Source organism: Poecilia reticulata, chromosome 20, assembly GCF_904066995.2.
Source record: "Poecilia reticulata chromosome 20, P_reticulata-male-v2, whole genome shotgun sequence".
Classification (NCBI taxonomy): domain Eukaryota; kingdom Metazoa; phylum Chordata; class Actinopteri; order Cyprinodontiformes; family Poeciliidae; genus Poecilia; species Poecilia reticulata.
Window position 1 is genome coordinate 15,894,122 of NC_088849.1, and position 16,935 is coordinate 15,911,056.

The 16,935-nt window shown below is 37.5% G+C and overlaps 2 protein-coding genes across 8 annotated transcripts in view; one reads left to right on the forward strand and one right to left on the reverse strand.

Annotated features, from left to right (window-relative positions):
- Positions 1 to 953: 953 nt before the first annotated feature.
- Positions 954 to 16,935, forward strand: part of vipr1b (vasoactive intestinal peptide receptor 1b) — a 44,879-nt gene continuing 28,897 nt past the window's right edge. The window contains exon 1 of the mRNA XM_008396226.3: positions 954 to 3,605. Within this exon, the coding sequence (XP_008394448.2) occupies positions 3,552 to 3,605 (54 nt within the window). The 5' untranslated portion in view covers positions 954 to 3,551. The remainder of the gene's footprint in view (positions 3,606 to 16,935) is intronic.
- On the reverse strand, positions 6,200 to 12,604 carry LOC145549357 (uncharacterized). Of its 7 annotated transcripts, none has more exons than XR_014085297.1 (5): positions 12,207 to 12,600; positions 9,008 to 9,063; positions 8,704 to 8,844; positions 8,362 to 8,454; positions 6,200 to 8,032 (listed from the first exon to the last, which is right to left on the reverse strand). XR_014085297.1 is itself a non-coding variant. In XM_081601517.1 (4 exons), the coding sequence occupies exons 1-4, from the start codon at positions 12,002 to 12,004 to the stop codon at positions 7,952 to 7,954; spliced, it is 324 nt and encodes a 107-aa protein (XP_081457643.1). In that variant the 5' UTR covers positions 12,005 to 12,594; the 3' UTR covers positions 6,200 to 7,951. The 7 variants fall into 7 exon arrangements, 1 of the variants encoding a protein (XP_081457643.1); XR_014085295.1 differs by having other exon boundaries at positions 9,003 to 9,063; XR_014085292.1 differs by having other exon boundaries at positions 8,704 to 9,063; positions 12,207 to 12,604.

Consider the following 16,935-nt stretch of genomic DNA (forward strand, 5'->3'; position numbering starts at 1 on the left):
CTTCAGGAAATGGGAATTCCTGGAAGGAAGTGTATCCTGACCTGCTGCAGCATCTGGATTGGTGCAAAATGGAAATGTGGAAACTGCTTTCTTGTCTGTCACAAAGAATAGAACTAGTAGATAAGAAAATATGCCCTGTTTGTCAGTAATTTGATGTGGTATGGATTTAGAGAAATATTTTAACTTCTGTTGCTCATGGATAATTTTTGTGGGAAACCCATTCATAAGTGACTTAAACTGTGAAAATTATAACTGTAGTTTCCTCTCAAGAGTTTAATCTGCAAGATTCATTTTGTAGCATGTGAATCTGAGATGAGTCTCTTAAATTGGCCCACAGATTGCAGAGGATAAATGGGTACAAAACATATTTTCCTTGCAAAACATGCCATTCTTTTCAAAGCCTGTATTTGTCTTTTGAATAATCTATGAAGTATTGTGCTTCTAACGCTTTGGAGTAATTATTCCTGTAATAAGTACCTTGTGCAGGCATCAGCAAATGCCCTGAAATGTCCCCATAGCAATACTTTATGTACCCAGATGTACAGATACCCCGATATCTGTAGGTATAGGTATGTTTTTCTTAACTGCCTCAAAAAAACGTTTTAAATATCGGGCTTTCTTGAATATTAACAAAACTAATTGCATGCTTCCTATTAAAGTTTCATTATTATTCCTGCTTTAGATTCAACTTCAGCTGAATCAGCCAGGTCATAATTATTATTCCTCTCATTCACGAACAACAAAGAGTTGCTTTTGAGTGACAAAGCATTTATTTTTTATTTTTTTTATAATCCACTCCCAATATCCTCTTGCTTTGTTAGCTCTAACCAGGCTCGGCTGGCTAAAGTCCCGCCTGCACACACCTGAATTACAAGCTGACAACGGCGCCTCGCACGCTAATGCTCTCACCTTCACCTTCGGTTGCGTTTTTTTTTTTTTTTTTTTAAATGGAGAGAACGAAAGGACTATGCTCGGTGCATGGATGAACGGCAGCAATGGCGGTGGGAGGACTAATGGAAAACCACATTGTGTGGTTACAAGAGAACGTTTTATGATGATAGTTTTATTATTTCTGTTTAATTGTCTTGCGGAATTGTAATAAAGGAGAAAAATGGGATGCGTGCTTGCTGTAGGGTTAAAATATTTTATTCCACATTAATGATTTTACTCAACAGTCCATGCTAACTTATTGTTAACAATTTCCTGACGATAACAAGTTGTCTTATAGGAGAAGAAATCAGCAACAGAAAATGTTCCTGTAAAGATGAATGTACATGCACATAAATAAAAATGAATTACATTTCATTAGAGGTTCTTTCAGTGTAACTCTTACATTTTATATGTCAGAAAGGCGAAGGTAACAGCCAAAGGCAATAAAAGACCTTTCATGGTGATGAGAAATGTCTTTATTTTATCATGAAACGTATGTTTTCTGAGTGTTTTTAGAGAACATGTCGGCTTTCACGTTCAAGGCAGACCTCACAAAGAGCAGGTAACGCATAAAAAAACCCACACGTCTGGGTTTCTGTTTGTATTTTTCTGTAGCCACTGCTCTGCCTTCTTCTCCATCCATATTCATGAACGAGCTCCTGCTGAGAGACGACAGCGAGAGTGAAGTCAGTCACAGAGACAGAGCAGGAAGCTGTGAGGTCCAGTCATCTGCGAGTGGCGGCCAATCAGCTGGGACGGACACGCAGGCGCCGGACCGGAAGCTCGACGGGATGCACATCCGACGTGGCAGTCAGGACGGATGAAGGCTGCGTCCGTGTGACTGCAGCAGGACTTTGACAGAGGACAGGTGGATTAAAGGTGCTCAAACACCTTGGAGATAAAACTGTCTCCCACAGTTTGATACATCTCTGCTGCACCTACCTTTTCATGACTTTCCTCGAGCCGTAGTGACAAAACAGTGATGGAAAGTGCTACGATCAGTCTAAGTTTCTTTGGTTATTCTGGACGCATCTTTTCGCACCAGCAGTAAATGCACTACTCCAGCATTATGGATGACAGACTTTATGCATGCAATTGTTCAGCAGATGTGTCTTTATTTATTTAAGGGACCATGTGTCACAATTGGCTGCTTCTTTCTACCATTATGATAACGAGATGCTGGACGCCTCCTGTAGACATCCTCTGTTTCCTCTGCCTGGGTGGTCACCGTGTCCCATTCTGCCTAAAACCACCGCTAATGGAAATTTCAAGAAATTATGCTGAGTTTTAGGATTTTTCTACACTTTTTTTTTTTCAGTTTTTAAAGTTGCAGGAGTTTGACTTCAAGGCTGTAGATATTAGCCCTTAAGGCACAGTGAGGTGTATGACAACATAGTGACGAATACATCAGGAAATGATACATAAGGAAGAAGAAAATGGGCTTTTATAAACACTAAAATTTACAAATCACTAATATGTCAGGAAATATTAAGTAAGCCTCGTATGAAAGAAGATTGGTTAAACTGGTCAGAAAAAATAAACCGCGACAACATAAAGAGAAACTTTGAAGAAGAAATGACACAGACTCTACTTTTTGAGAACGTTTGGTGTCCTTCAGTGTTTTCAGCTTCATACTATTAGTTTGTTGTGGAGAGTACAATATCTTTTCTGTTGTAAGCATAAAAAATATATTAGTGCCTCATAATGGGACTTGAGGATTCACAATTAAATTAAATGGTAATTTTGGTGTCTTTGGGGGTTCTGGACAGAATTCGATCAGCTGTTGTAAAAGATATACCAACTGGAATATTCGTCACTGAACGGAGATTCTTAAAAACAACACTTGCGACTCATTAAAATGTTATTTGCCTTCAAAAGGGAGTGTTTTCTTAGGACCACCTTAAAAGTCAGATCACTGAGAACCACACTAGGGGTTCTCAGATTACCAAATAAATACTATCAGATCACATCTCATTGAGTTACTTGTATTGCTTTGTTAATTATCTGGATCAGGTGATATCAGTCCAGTGTAGTTATTAATTAATTACATTCATTTGATATGATTTCTGTGAGCACTTTTTCAGTTGTATTGCTGGTAATTCAGTGATTTCTCGCTGAGAAAATCAGATTTATTTTCTACACTTTGTACACTTTGCTTTAACTTGGCCACCCCGCCGCTCCTGATAAAATCATCTTTCAGCGTGCCTGTCAGACCGCGTTCAGCCTCTGTTTATTTGAAGAAGATTAAATGGAATATTAGGGATTACACAGGAATTAATTACCGGCCTCTCTTACCGACACAGTCCTCCGACAGCACGCAGCGAGATGACAGCCTTGTTAACGGCCCCCCGGGACCGGCGCCGTGGAGTTGTGAATGGCGGAGGGGAGGGACGGAGGGGGAGGGAGGTGGAGCTGCTGCAGCTGTCCTGCTGCTGGAGAGGCGCACAGACAGGAGCGCGGTCTGATCTAGCAGCAGCAGCAGCAGCCCTTTTCTCCCTCACTCAGTTCTTCTCATGTCTAAGTAGTTTTTACAGAGGAGAAATCACCTGATCCAAACTGGACTGATTCAACTTCCCACCAACTGTCCTTTGCTGAAACTGGGAAAAGAAACGGACGACAGGATGGATTCTTTCCAGCTGCTTTTTCTGCTGCTGCTGTACGGATGTCTTCCAAAAGTAAGTGTTTTTTTTTTATTTGTTTAATTTATTTCATTTTAAAATAGCCTGATAATCCTGTTAAAGCATTTGGTTGATTTGAGCATTATGCATTTCACTACTACATGAATGTAATGTATACCCAAAAGTAATTGATCTACTTAATAATATTCCTACTAAATAAAATGAAAGTTGTTTAATCACTTAGATTTACAATGAATGCCTTGAATTGTTGACGTCATATCTACTTTCTACATTGTCCCTGCCACTTGTTGACAGCCTAAAGACGTCTGGCTTTTTCTGAAACATTTTTTTCCGTCCTTTTCTCAGAAGGTGACTCTGAACGTTTAATTTCTCGGTAGTCGTCGACAGATGCTCTCTGCTCAGTGAAGAAAGCGTTTGTAATTCAAATAGATGTTCTAAGCCAAGGCCACGCTGGTATAAAGTAGACATTTTTCAACAGACTGGATTGTGAGTCAGAGCAACTGAATGGGACCTGAATTCAGCTGCTTTTACCTTCAGTCATTGTTTTCGCTCTCAAATAATGTGCAGCGATCAGTGCATTCAAAGTGGATGACAATGGAGAAAGACAAGGGATGTCTGGCAAAATATATTTTCCAATCCCTCCATCCATCCATTGATTGGATGAGTGTTGGCTTTCTGTGGAACTGTGCAGCAGATTGCTTCACTATCCCATTTGTTTTTAGATTCTTTTTTTTTTTTTTTTTTTTACCATTAAAACCTCCCTTAGTAAGATGGGAAAATCAGTGGCTCCACATACTTTGGTCTTGTCTATTCACACTCAAACCTCACGTGAAATTTTGTGGTTTTATCAGAAGCATTTATGCTTGTGCTGATCTCTGTTCACGTGCACAGCCGTTCAGACACTCGTGTGATTTCAAAGAAGTGGGATGCTTTTTCTCCCCGTTTTCAAATACTTTCGAGAGGCAATCAAAGACAACTCTTAGGACACGAACGATGGTTGTGGATTAAGTGTAGCTACTGCCCACAGAGAAGGGCTCCCTTGAGGCCCAAAACAATAAAGTCTCTCTGCCTCCTTGCCTTTGATTACTTCTGGGCCACCCAGAAGCCTTGCATTAACCGGAATCATCACTTGTTGATCCGGCTTAGTGGCTCTTGCCGTGCGTCTTTCCCAAAGTCCTCTTTGGTGGCTTTAAAGTGACGCAGCCTGACATGTTACATCAATACATCCAGTGAGAAAATGTGGTGCTCAAGCCTGCACAGAAAGTCCCCTAAGTGGGTAAAAACTGCGCGCCAGTGGCTGAATGTCGCTGTTATCGATTTAACACAAAGCAGATTGGAGACGGAGGAAGAAGAGGACAGAGAGCGCGGTGGGCGATAAGAACTCGTCCTTCCCTCTGGATGTGAAAAACAAAATCACCTGGCTGACACCGAGAGGAACCATCTGAATAAATAAAGTCCGTCTTCATCTAAACTGTTTGCGTTCGAGTGCAGCTGGGCGATTTCCTGTTGTGGTTACAGAATGAGAAATGAGGTACATTTTGAAGGAAAGCATTCGTTTGACACGCCTCCTGCTAGTTAACAGAGCAGGCCATGACAAACGAGTTTCTGTCAGAGCAACCATAAACAGAACACTTCAAATAACACAACAAAGCTTAATTAAAAGAAAGTTCTTTAGCGGGGCCGGAGAGGGGTGCTTTTTTTTTTTTTTTTAATCAGTTTCTTAAAGAAGGCTGTGAAGCAGCATTTTCAAATCAGCACAAGAAGCAAAATTTAAGCAGCCATCAGTCAGGTCAGAGATAACATCAAGCTCTTTGAAAACAGATGGCTGCTAGAGACGAATGAGGCAGCCAGCGTGAACATCAATGTTGACTGAAACACAGCAACCAACATGAATAATCATGTCCCGTTACGTTTTAGTGTGAGCACCCCGTTTCCTGTTGCCTGAGCTTCCAACGGTTCAAGAAGCCATTTTACCATTCTCCCGTCTTTCCATGATATCATTTGTACTGATGGCCTAAATTGTAATCTTTTCCCAAGCCCAACCAAGCAGAACATTCATTTTCACTGTTTCACGCTGCCTCCCTGCAGACAGACGCTCGCTGTCCTCTTACTTTCGGCTGACATGAACTGGATTACTTTTTTGGTGCGGCGCTTCAGTCGCCATGCAATCACTCTACACTGAAAGAAAAAAGCTGTTCAGTTTACTTAATTTTATTGTGTACATCGGTCCCACACAATGTAAATAAGTAGAACAGACATATTTTCCCTCTTTCCCTCAAATACTTAAAGCTTGTCAAATCAACATATTTTATTAACCTGAGATTACTTGAAAATATTAAGTTGAAACTACAAACATTTTATCTCTTACCATAATGTAAATATATTATGTATTATCAATAACTTTTTTTATGTCTTAGTAACACAATTATAATGAATAACACCAGCTTATGTTTCATTGCCAGTATTACTCAAAGAAATTGTGTTGTGTCAACACAATTCTATCATGTTATTGGAACACATGTTACAGCTTTAAATCCTACTTAATTTTTTCAAGTTATCTATATACCTTTCTAATGTAAAAAATTTAATAAAAAAGAAACAGATCTTTGACAAGAAAGACAAAGTGCAAGTGCTGCTGAACAATTGAACTTTATTTAAATGAACATTCCTAAATCACCTTTTGTATTTAACATTTTTTACATTTATGACACAGAACATTTTTAAATTGAGTCTTACCTGAAATACAGTTTTTATTAACAAGCATGTTATTTAAGATATGAAATGATATCAAGTTTTGATATATTAATATTTAAGATATAAAATGGATATTAAAATATAACAGTTAAGCTTTATAAAACATATTTAACATGATATAGAAAAGTATTTCAGATTTTAACAATGTTTTTGAACATGTAACATGACATTAAAGCTGCAGTATGTAAGTAAGCAAAATGTTTTTTTTTTACATGTTTGCCAACATTATAACAAAGTCATGTCAGTGGAAGACAGCGCTGGATTTCTTCCAGTTTATGTCTCTTGCTTTACTGTAAATGATGAGGGAAATTTTATACAAGTGTTTTTAAAGAACTTAGTTTTTATAAATTACACACTGCAGGTTTGAAGGTTAATCTGGAACATATTTGTACAAGAGATATACAAGATTATGTAGAAAAGTCAGATTTCAATAACACTATTTGCCAGGGTGCCCATATGACTGACATGAGATTAATACTTTTTTGAACATCATACATGTTCAAAAAAGTTGAACATGTATGATGCTGATACTTTTTTAAATCATTTAATCTTTTATAGAGATATGTTAAAGGTCAACCTTTAAGATGCTGTATGTTCCCCTGAGAATTTATTTATTTTTTTGTAATTTGTTTAAACTATCACTATATTATTATATTGCAAACAATAAAACATCCGACAGATAATTAGTGAAAAAAACTGAGCCTTGTCTTATACAGACATAACGTACTGATAGTTCTAACCAATATGTAAAAAGAAAGTTATAAAGTTACATACTGCAGCATTAATTTCATATTAATACATGTTCAAACAGTTTGTAGAAATCTGGCTAACACTTTATTTGACGGGGTGCACAAGACTGACATGACAGTCATGAACATAAGAGTCTATGAATGATATGAAGTGACATTTGGTAAATAATGACACTTTTAATGCAACGTTGCTCCAAACGTTGCATTAAAAGTGCCAACTTTGCATTAAAGTGTCATTATTTACTAAATGACACTTCATAACAGTCATAGACATTCGTAAAGACTCCTTCCTGTTCATGACAGATGCTGTCAGGTTTATGATGGATTTCTATCAACTTTATTGAACGTACATGCTGCCAAATGTAACTTTTGTGACAATTCTTTTGTACATATTTGTTAAAATTATTATTATGTCAAGTCCGTATAACACAGCTTAATTTTTTTATATCATCAGTCTCATGTTTTACTGTTTACGCGAAAAACCTATTGCTTATAAATATCACATACGGCAACTTAATAGTTGACCTTGTACATATTTCTGCAGTTAGTCATTAAAAAATAATAAAATTGTGTCCTGCAATGAGGAATACAACAACAGAAAACACAAAAAGTGAACATTAGAACATTATTAAATAAAAAATTTTAAAATGCCCATTTACCCACTCATAGAGGCAGTTTTTAAGGAATAATGTCTTGTTGGACAGTTCACCTCCATCCAGTTCCATTGTTATCTTCTGTAACACCTCAAAAGTGTAGCGGAGGTCAGCAGGGTAGGCGAGGTTCAGTCCATATATCAGTCCTTCAAGTATTACAGCAGCTGTTGGCACACTATCCAAATTGGACACCACTCTGATGCGTTCAAGGACGATCCTGATGTCTTCATGTGATGAAGTCTTTCAGATGAAAAACGCTGATGGTGGTGGTTCCAAAAGCCTCTTCAATGGTAGCTTCATCCACACCCTATGTGAAGTGATGACAAGTTAATCTCTCTTTCTCTAGACCTAGATGCATCTATTTATATAGATAGGTAGACCTTTCTCTATAAGAGCTATCTCTAAAAGGTTGGACAGATCAACGTACATTTTGATGAATATAGAAATCTCAAGTATATCTAAATGTAGAGATAGACATAGATGGATGTATCTATCCATGTGGAAAGAGATATATACATATCTAGATAAATCTAAATCTAGATAGAAATAATTATGTATGTACAGATCTAAATCTTTCTCTATATTTAGAGAGATTTATCTATCTCTAGTTGTGTAAATACACATATAGATACATACCACATACTCCTGGATGAGCTTGGCTGGATCTTCTCCCATATACATGCAGACTTCCTTAATGACACACTGCCATGGAGCATCAACATCTTCACACTGAAAAATATTAATGGAATTAGAATCTTTTTTCAAGCCTTATGCTTGAAGTTTAACAATTTATTTTACACAACTGTTTTAAAGTGAAGACATACAAATAAAATTAAAGTAGAGGTTGGAGTGAAAACAAGCAGGTGTAAAAGTTCATTTAACAAGGTGAGAACATTTAACACAAGAAAAATGTAATTTTCTACATTAAAAAGGTTTATCCAAAAAGATTGATAGTTGTGTTGTGGCTATGTCACTTACATCCTCCATTTGTGCAACAATTTGTCCAAGCTGTCCTCTTCTTTTGATCAGCTTCATCAGGTTGTCCAAATGGAGATCCAGCTGAGACAAGAACTTTGACTGAAGTGGTGTGGTGGTAATTCTCTTAAACTCAGAGTTTATCTAAAACAAAGAGCACAAAGTAATGAGCTTCAAATGTTCAACACTTGTAAGAGCCCAACAATCACTGCTGCAGTCAAGTAAATGTGCCTAGACATCTTAGATTAGCATTACATCCAAAAAAAGAAAACCATGTATAATATTGTTTAAGAAAAACATACGTCACCATCTACACTTCTTAGTAGATATTTACAGAGGGCACTTTACACAAGACTTGAGCACCTGGAAGACATTTGGATTCAAATAAGATTCTGAATTTATACTCAAAACTGAGCTCAATACCAGCGCGCTGGAGCTTTGAGCCTCGCCGGTGTTATGCCCAGAAAAGCCCCCCTGCCCAAATTTGCATCCCCTGTCGCGGGAGCGCGCATCGCTCTAAGCTCTCGCATATTGACGAGGAAACGGATAAAAATATGACCGAAGAGGAAATTTTTAAGATATTTGTAACATTATCACGTTTCCTAACCATGTAATCCCTAATACGGTGGGTTTTATTTCGCAAATTATTTGAAATAAATACGGTTTTTACACTTTTATTGACACATATGAGTCGAACTTTTTTTCAGTCCGTGTCTGTTGTAAACGTTCTCCGCAAATGGTTTGAAATTCTCTGCTTTGTCTTTTGATATCATAATAGCTCAAAAGCATTACAACAGAGACCCATTATGTAGAACATTTTATATCATGCTTCACTTCTAGTCTGTTAATGTACAGGAGGAAATGCAACTTAATTTATGAGCCTGAAAATATTGGCATCCGTCTTGTTGATATGAAACTTATAGCATTAGCTCAGAGAACAAGTGTAATTACGTAGAAGAGATTAAATCATTTCAACTCTTTATTTCCCCCAATTAGCACAGGGATGCATGTTTTGGCAATATAGATTTTGAGCCTGCCACAATATGCATCCCTTCTTTATTCCCCACAAATATTATCCTATCGATATAAAACATGTACCAGCAGTTCTTGGAACTACTCAGATTATGTAGAAAAAAATATTTCACTATTAACTCTTGAATTCTTTAAATTAGCACAGGGATGCATTTTTGGACAATATGGATTTCCAGCCTGCCAAAATATGCATCCCATATCTATTCCCCTCAAATATTATCCAATTGATTTAAAACTTATAACAGCAGTTCTTGGAGCTACTCTCATTATGTAGAAATAGTTATTTTACTTTTATCTCTTTATTTCTCAAAGTTGGCACAGGGATGCATTTTTGGGCAATATGGATTTCCAGCCTGCCAAAATATGCACCCCTCTCTATTCCCTTCAAATATTATCCTATTGATTTAAAACTTATACCAGCATTTCTTGGAGCTACTCTCATTATGTAGAAAAAGTTATTTCACTCTTAACTCTCTAATTCTTCAAATTAGCACAGGGATGCATTTTTGGGCAATTTGGATTTCCAGCCTGCCAAAATATGCACCCCTCTCTATTCCCCTCAAATATTATCCAATTGATTTAAAACTTATAAGAGCAGTTCTTGGAGCTACTCTCATTATGTAGAAAAAGTTTTGAATATTTGAAGGGAATAGAGAGGGGTGCATATTTTGGCAGGCTGGAAATTTGCCCAAAAACGCACCCCTGTGCTAATTTGAAGAATTAAAGAGTTAAGAATGAATTAACTATTTCTACATAATGAGAGTAGCTCCAAGAAATGCTGGTATAAGTTTTAAATCAATAGGATAATATTTGAAGGGAATAGAGAGGGGTGCATATTTTGGCAGGCTGGAAATCCATATTGCCCAAAAATGCATCCCTGTGCCAACTTTGAGAAATAAAGAGATACAAGTAAAATAACTATTTCTACATAATGAGAGTAGCTCCAAGAACTGCTGTTATAAGTTTTAAATCAATTGGATAATATTTGAGGGGAATAGATATGGGATGCATATTTTGGCAGGCTGGAAATCCATATTGTCCAAAAATGCATCCCTGTGCTAATTTAAAGAATTCAAGAGTTAATAGTGAAATATTTTTTTCTACATAATCTGAGTAGTTCCAAGAACTGCTGGTACATGTTTTATATCGATAGGATAATATTTGTGGGGAATAAAGAAGGGATGCATATTGTGGCAGGCTCAAAATCTATATTGCCAAAACATGCATCACTGTGCTAATTGGGGGAAATAAAGAGTTGAAATGATTTAATCTCTTCTACGTAATTACACTTGTTCTCTGAGCTAATGCTATAAGTTTCATATCAACAAGACGAATGCCAATATTTTCAGGCTCATAAATTAAGTTGCATTTCCTCCTACATTAACAGACTAGAAGTGAAGCATGATATAAAATGTTCTACATAATGGGTCTCTGTTGTAATGCTTTTGAGCTATTATGATATCAAAAGACAAAGCAGAGAATTTCAAACCATTTGCGGAGAACGTTTACAACAGACACGGACTGAAAAAAAGTTCGACTCATATGTGTCAATAAAAGTGTAAAAACCGTATTTATTTCAAATAATTTGCGAAATAAAACCCACCGTATTAGGGATTACATGGTTAGGAAACGTGATAATGTTACAAATATCTTAAAAATTTCCTCTTCGGTCATATTTTTATCCGTTTCCTCGTCAATATGCGAGAGCTTAGAGCGATGCGCGCTCCCGCGACAGGGGATGCAAATTTGGGCAGGGGGGCTTTTCTGGGCATAACACCGTCCACACAGCGCCGCTGCCGCGGTGGTAGAACCATCACATTAGCAAAACGAAGCATGGAGATGGAGGGGATTATTAACGTACTGTGCACCACAGATACGGAAAAATAACGCAGAAAACAATCGAAGTACTCAAAATCCCTCTTATTCTTATTTTTGTCACTCTGTCAGCGACGCTATATGCAGACCCGTTACCATAACAACAGACATCGGTTCCGTTAGTTTACCATGATTCGACAGGACATGCAAACATTTTCCATACTAAGAACAAAACACTGAATCCATTACTCCACCAGCTACAGCCAGTCTAAATAACTGACTCAGTAGCAATGAGGAAAAAGAGCAACACGACACTTTGCAAGCTAGTGGCTTTTCACTAGCTAGTGGCTTTTCACTAGCTAGTGGCTTTTCACTAGCTAGTGGCTTTTCACTAGCTTGTCGAGCTATCTAAACTGCCTCGTTACTCTCTCCCAAGCAGACAACTTACAAATTTCATCAGTAACAACTGTTTTTTGTGGACTACATTGATAAACTATGATGTACTGATCTGTACTAGAGCTAAGCCCCGGTGCTAATAACGGCAGCTAGCAAAGTGAAAACCAAAGAACATGCAGAAGGTTTACAAATGACTTCTCATACAGAATGATAATTTTTGTGGAAAATACCCAACTATAAAAAATAATATTTAGATCACTTACCTAATCGGTCCACCTCCAAAAATTTGTCTTGTGTTCTTGTGGCTGAATAGTCAGAAGAAACTGCGCGGCGATCGCGATATCTTTAAAATTATCTGGTTTGGCTTCTTATTGGTTAAGATTCAAAAGCCCGCTCTTATTATTGTCCAATCATATTTAATTATTGTCTTTGTTATATTGCATCATTTCCGGTAATGATAAAACATGATTACAATGGTTTTAGTAATCTAATTTAATCACGTTAAATCAACATAAGAAAAATTTGTAGTTTCATTATTGTTGGTAATTAAGTAAATGGTCCTTTATTCAATTGTGTAAATACAAGAAAGATGACTGAATTGTGTAGCATTAACTTAATTTGTTTGTGCAAATTCAAAAACCCCCCAATTCTAATTTTTTCAGTGTAATATCGTTGCATTGTTAATTTTCAGTGCAGCTCCGAGCAGTCGATGTTTAGTCACATTTTGACCAAGAAGTAAGAAAGCATTTCTCCTTTTCTCTTTCTATTGTCTCATTTTTCATTATTGTATCAGACGAGGAGAGAAGCAGGCAAGAGAAAACTGTCTGAATTTGTGTCTGGTGTGAGACTCAACAAAAAATTACCTCAGCCATGTCGTTCTTACAACACAGCTGGATGTTCTGTTAGCTGAACATCACTACACAGCTCACCTCCTCTCGCTTTTTTTTTTTTTTTTGTCTAGCTACTTGTTTCTTTAAACCCCCTCAGGGGCGAGCAAGCAGACCCTGCTAAGATGTGCCAGCTGAGTTTCTGCAGAGAAACGATCAAGCAGGTTCGCAATCATATGAAGAGCACCTTTTTTTGTTTCACCAGGCACATATCCTTTTGTTTCATCATTAAATATTTAAGTACTTTTAAGATGAAGCAACTTATAACAAGTAAAAATGTATGACTTTGGCTGCCCTGTTGTCATAACACTAAACCACGTTGTGTTTGGCAATTTGTTCTCTGTTATATCTAACATGTTTAGTCACTTGAACAAGCATGAATTTGGCTCAAAGTGAAAAGATGTATCTGTGAACATCTGCTGTGCTTAAGTGCATGCAATAACAGTTTTATAAAAGCCTGAATGTGCTACAGAAATCTGCTTAATTGTAATATTTCAAAAAAAAAAATTGGTTTTGGAAAGGTTTTCTGTGATGCACCAAGAATGCAGTTTACCCTCCGTTACATAAGATAGAGAGTTGAAGTTTGTTTGTGTTGCATTTTACCAATGAGTTGTCTGTAATTAAAATGATCTCACTAAAGAGATGAGACAAGAAAGGCAAGATCTCCGAGCCAATAAATACACATCCACCTGTGCAAGGAGATGGGAATGCACTGACCTTGCTATGACATAGATCTTCCAAAAAGGAAAGGAACACACACACCTCCAAATTGTGCAAATAGGCTGTTCTCACTTTTTTTGTTTTGGAGCCTCAAAACAGGAGCTCCATATTGTTTCAAGACGGGGTAAAGGAGAAGGGCAGAGTGTTGGAAAGGTAAAAAGTGATTCATATGGTTTTAAAACAAAATTTCAAACTAGTTGCAACACTAGCAGGTTCGGGTTCTGGAGCCTGGGTGTGACAGACTCTTGGGGATATCTTTTGGATTTTGAGTTTAGTGATGACAGCGCTGCATGAAGTATATGCACACAGAATTCTGTGGCAGATGGAGCTGTGCTGCTCCCTCATGCTGTGAATGAGCTCAAGAAAAGACTAATGTTTATTCTCTTCTTTGCTGCAAGGCGAAACCGAGACTAACATATCTAAGGAGGTTCGTAGCATACGGAAATGTGTTGTCTTTAGATGGCCATGAAAGCATAAAAAAAAAAAACCTAGGCGTGACATAGTTTCATGTTTGCACTGAATAGGTTTCCTGACTTTGACATGATCCATCAATGCTCAAATAGCCTCTGAGGTTCTGGAGTCTTGGGCAGAGTTAATCTGGTTTGAAGGAGGACTAATGCCTGCTGTTCTGACATTTTCACAGTAATGTCTTTGAAATCTAAAATAAAATCAGAGGCAGCTCATGAAGCCATTTCTGGTCCTGTTTAAGCCTGAATCTGTGTGTCCTTATCATGAAACTCTATTTTTTATCCGATAGTAATTATTTCCAAGTAAATAGCATTTCTAGGAACGGACAGGCCTTTCTCACATTTAAATGAGACATTATGGAAAAGATGATATCCTGACTTATTGTAACTTACAGTCTGAACAAATATCTTATTGCGAAAGTTGATGGATGTTGCAGTACACTGATTGTCTTGAAAAAAAAAACATCTGCTGAAAAGCTGGTTGTGCAGGAGAAAAAAAAGGATAAAAGGGCAAAACGCTGTGCTGCTGGTTTCACAGAAAACAAGGTGAAGATGTAAAAGAATGTAAATGTTTCTGGTCAGATACGCAGCTTGTGCAACGGAGTCAAAGGAAGAAGAGATGGATGTGAAACAGTTCACGACCACCATCATGTTTAGGAGCTCAGACACAATCCTTCAGCCGGATATTGTTCTCAAAACCTTTGAGGATTGTCTCTTCAGGTCAGGTTCTTTCCGATTTTAAAATTAATGGAGAAGTGTAGCAGAACTGTTGTTCATTTTTCCTAAGACAAACGGTTGTTGCTTATGCTGTTTTCACTACTACATCTGACTGGAGCTGACACGTACGCTGCTTAAATGGCTGCCTGACTTCACGCCTGCTGTGTTTAGGAGGCGTGTTGCTGGAATATTAATGACTGACTTACTGGGACTTACATTGAAAATCTTTCATTGACTTTCTGTTGCCTTTATTGAAACCTTAATAAACAGAATTGAAAACTTTCTTTCAGGTTGTGTAAAAAAAAAAAAAAGTTGCTCTGGACTGGATTCATGTAATTGAGGATTCTATTGATTTTTTCAGATTATTTTTCTCCTCAGTAATTCGGGATGTTATTTATTAGTTAACTAAACATGTTTGAAAGTGACACATTTCTTTGAGTTGGCTAGTAGAGTCATTCTTGTCTGATCCTTTTTTATTTTTTTTTTGCACATTTGTTAATAAATCCTAAAATTAATGAGCGAGGATTTGCACATGGCGTAAATGTTGGATATAAAGGCATTACGCTGGATAAATGGGCTGCGCAACAACACAAGACTCTCCTTTCATGTTTCCCCTCAGCTCTTCTCATTTTTTATTTGATCATTATCTCCCTATCGTAAAAGGGAAAACATGGCTGCCATTTTAAAGAACAACGGTCCCTAAAAATTGAGACGCACCAGCCTGGCAGGCCCTCATGATGAGCTCTGCTCAAACTATCAGAGCTGACAGGTATTTATGAGATGTTTTCCTTGCTAAGCTGCAGTGTGTGTGTGTGTGTGTGTGTGTGTGTGTGCTTCCCCAGGGCTTTGCACAGGTCCACTTATCATCGGCTGCAAGGTTTAGGACATGGAGATTGATTTATTGTTCAATTTTGCTGTTGATGTGGAAGAAGTGTTAAACTGGAGATGTTTAGAAGTGTATTTTCACCCTAAGGTGGTAGCTACTTCATTTTGCTTTCTGCATTTTAAACCAAAATAAAAAATAAAAAAAATGAATCACTGCCCTTCCCGTTCTTCTGTTTCTTTGAGGACAGGGTTGAATCCATGCAGTGAACTTGGATGATTGTTTCAGCACCGGTCACCCTCTTTGTGATTCTGGCCCTGAAAAAATAAACCAACTCCGAGCAATAAAAAACACTTGATCCCAGCAGCCTACAGGCTAAGGCAGCGCAGACGTCACTCCATTATGTCTGTTTGCTTGTCTGATGAGGGTCTTTGTCTCCGAGTTTATTCTGTTTATGCAGCATTAATCATTTTTTGGGAATCTTCGGCTTGAAACTTGAGCCTGTTATTTTGAAAAACACAGGACACTAAGCAGTGTTTTATCATTTCTGATGAAAAAAAAAGTAGGAGCAAAGTGGGGGCTAAATGTCGGATTTTTCTCGTGAACTTCACTCAAGCTCGAACAATCTTCATTCAAGATACAGAAACACTACAGTGGCTTTTATTTTGAACTTTGTTTACTGTCAAAGCCTGAGATCTTTTGTTCAGACTTGTGGCAGTGGGCACATTTACCCATTAGCCTCTGCTGTGTAATATTTTGTAATTTTAAAAAAATCCTGGTCATTTTGCTTCTCCATGTAACACCATTAAATAAGTAAGTTCAGTTTCTTCTTGTTCTGACTCTTAGCAGGTGAGGAGCAACAGACACCAGATTGCAATTTTTGAACAATTATTTGAACCAAAGTTTCAATTAGGAACTTCAGGATCATAAGCAGAATGTAAACCATGACACTACCATACACCACATAAAACAAAATAGTTTAATGACCTATAAGATTAGTTGTTCACATAGTCTTACTTTTGTTTGATGGATGGATTTTTAGGTGCTTTCTTTTGATTGACGCCCCACAGCAGGAATGACAAAAGGACGAGTCTCCTTACTTTTGTAAATTTTCTAACAGATTTCATGACATATTAAGGTGCCCGCGTTCCTGCCTATCTTCTGTTTGTGTTTGGGTTCTCTGTTGCCAAGTTGTTTTAGATTTCAAATACCCTTAATTGGTGCGAAATCTACTTTGACACAAATATTCGCATGTGACGTCACTCAAAGCTTGAACAGGAAATGTGAAGCCAACAAAAAATGTAGCTTCCACAGAGGAGTTTTGTTTGTCAGGCAACCTCAAAGAAAGCTTGCATCGTAGAAATGGGAACAGAAATTT

What these genes read in the sequence shown, in the direction of transcription:
- LOC145549357 (XM_081601517.1), bottom strand. An exon ending in TTGTTGCACAAATGGAGGAT is followed by an intron (nt 8,455 to 8,703) that starts GTAAGTGACATA and finishes AATATTTTTCAG; the next exon opens with TGTGAAGATGTTGATGCTCC. An exon ending in AGCTCATCCAGGAGTATGTG is followed by an intron (nt 8,033 to 8,361) that starts GTATGTATCTAT and finishes CACTTCACATAG; the next exon opens with GGTGTGGATGAAGCTACCAT.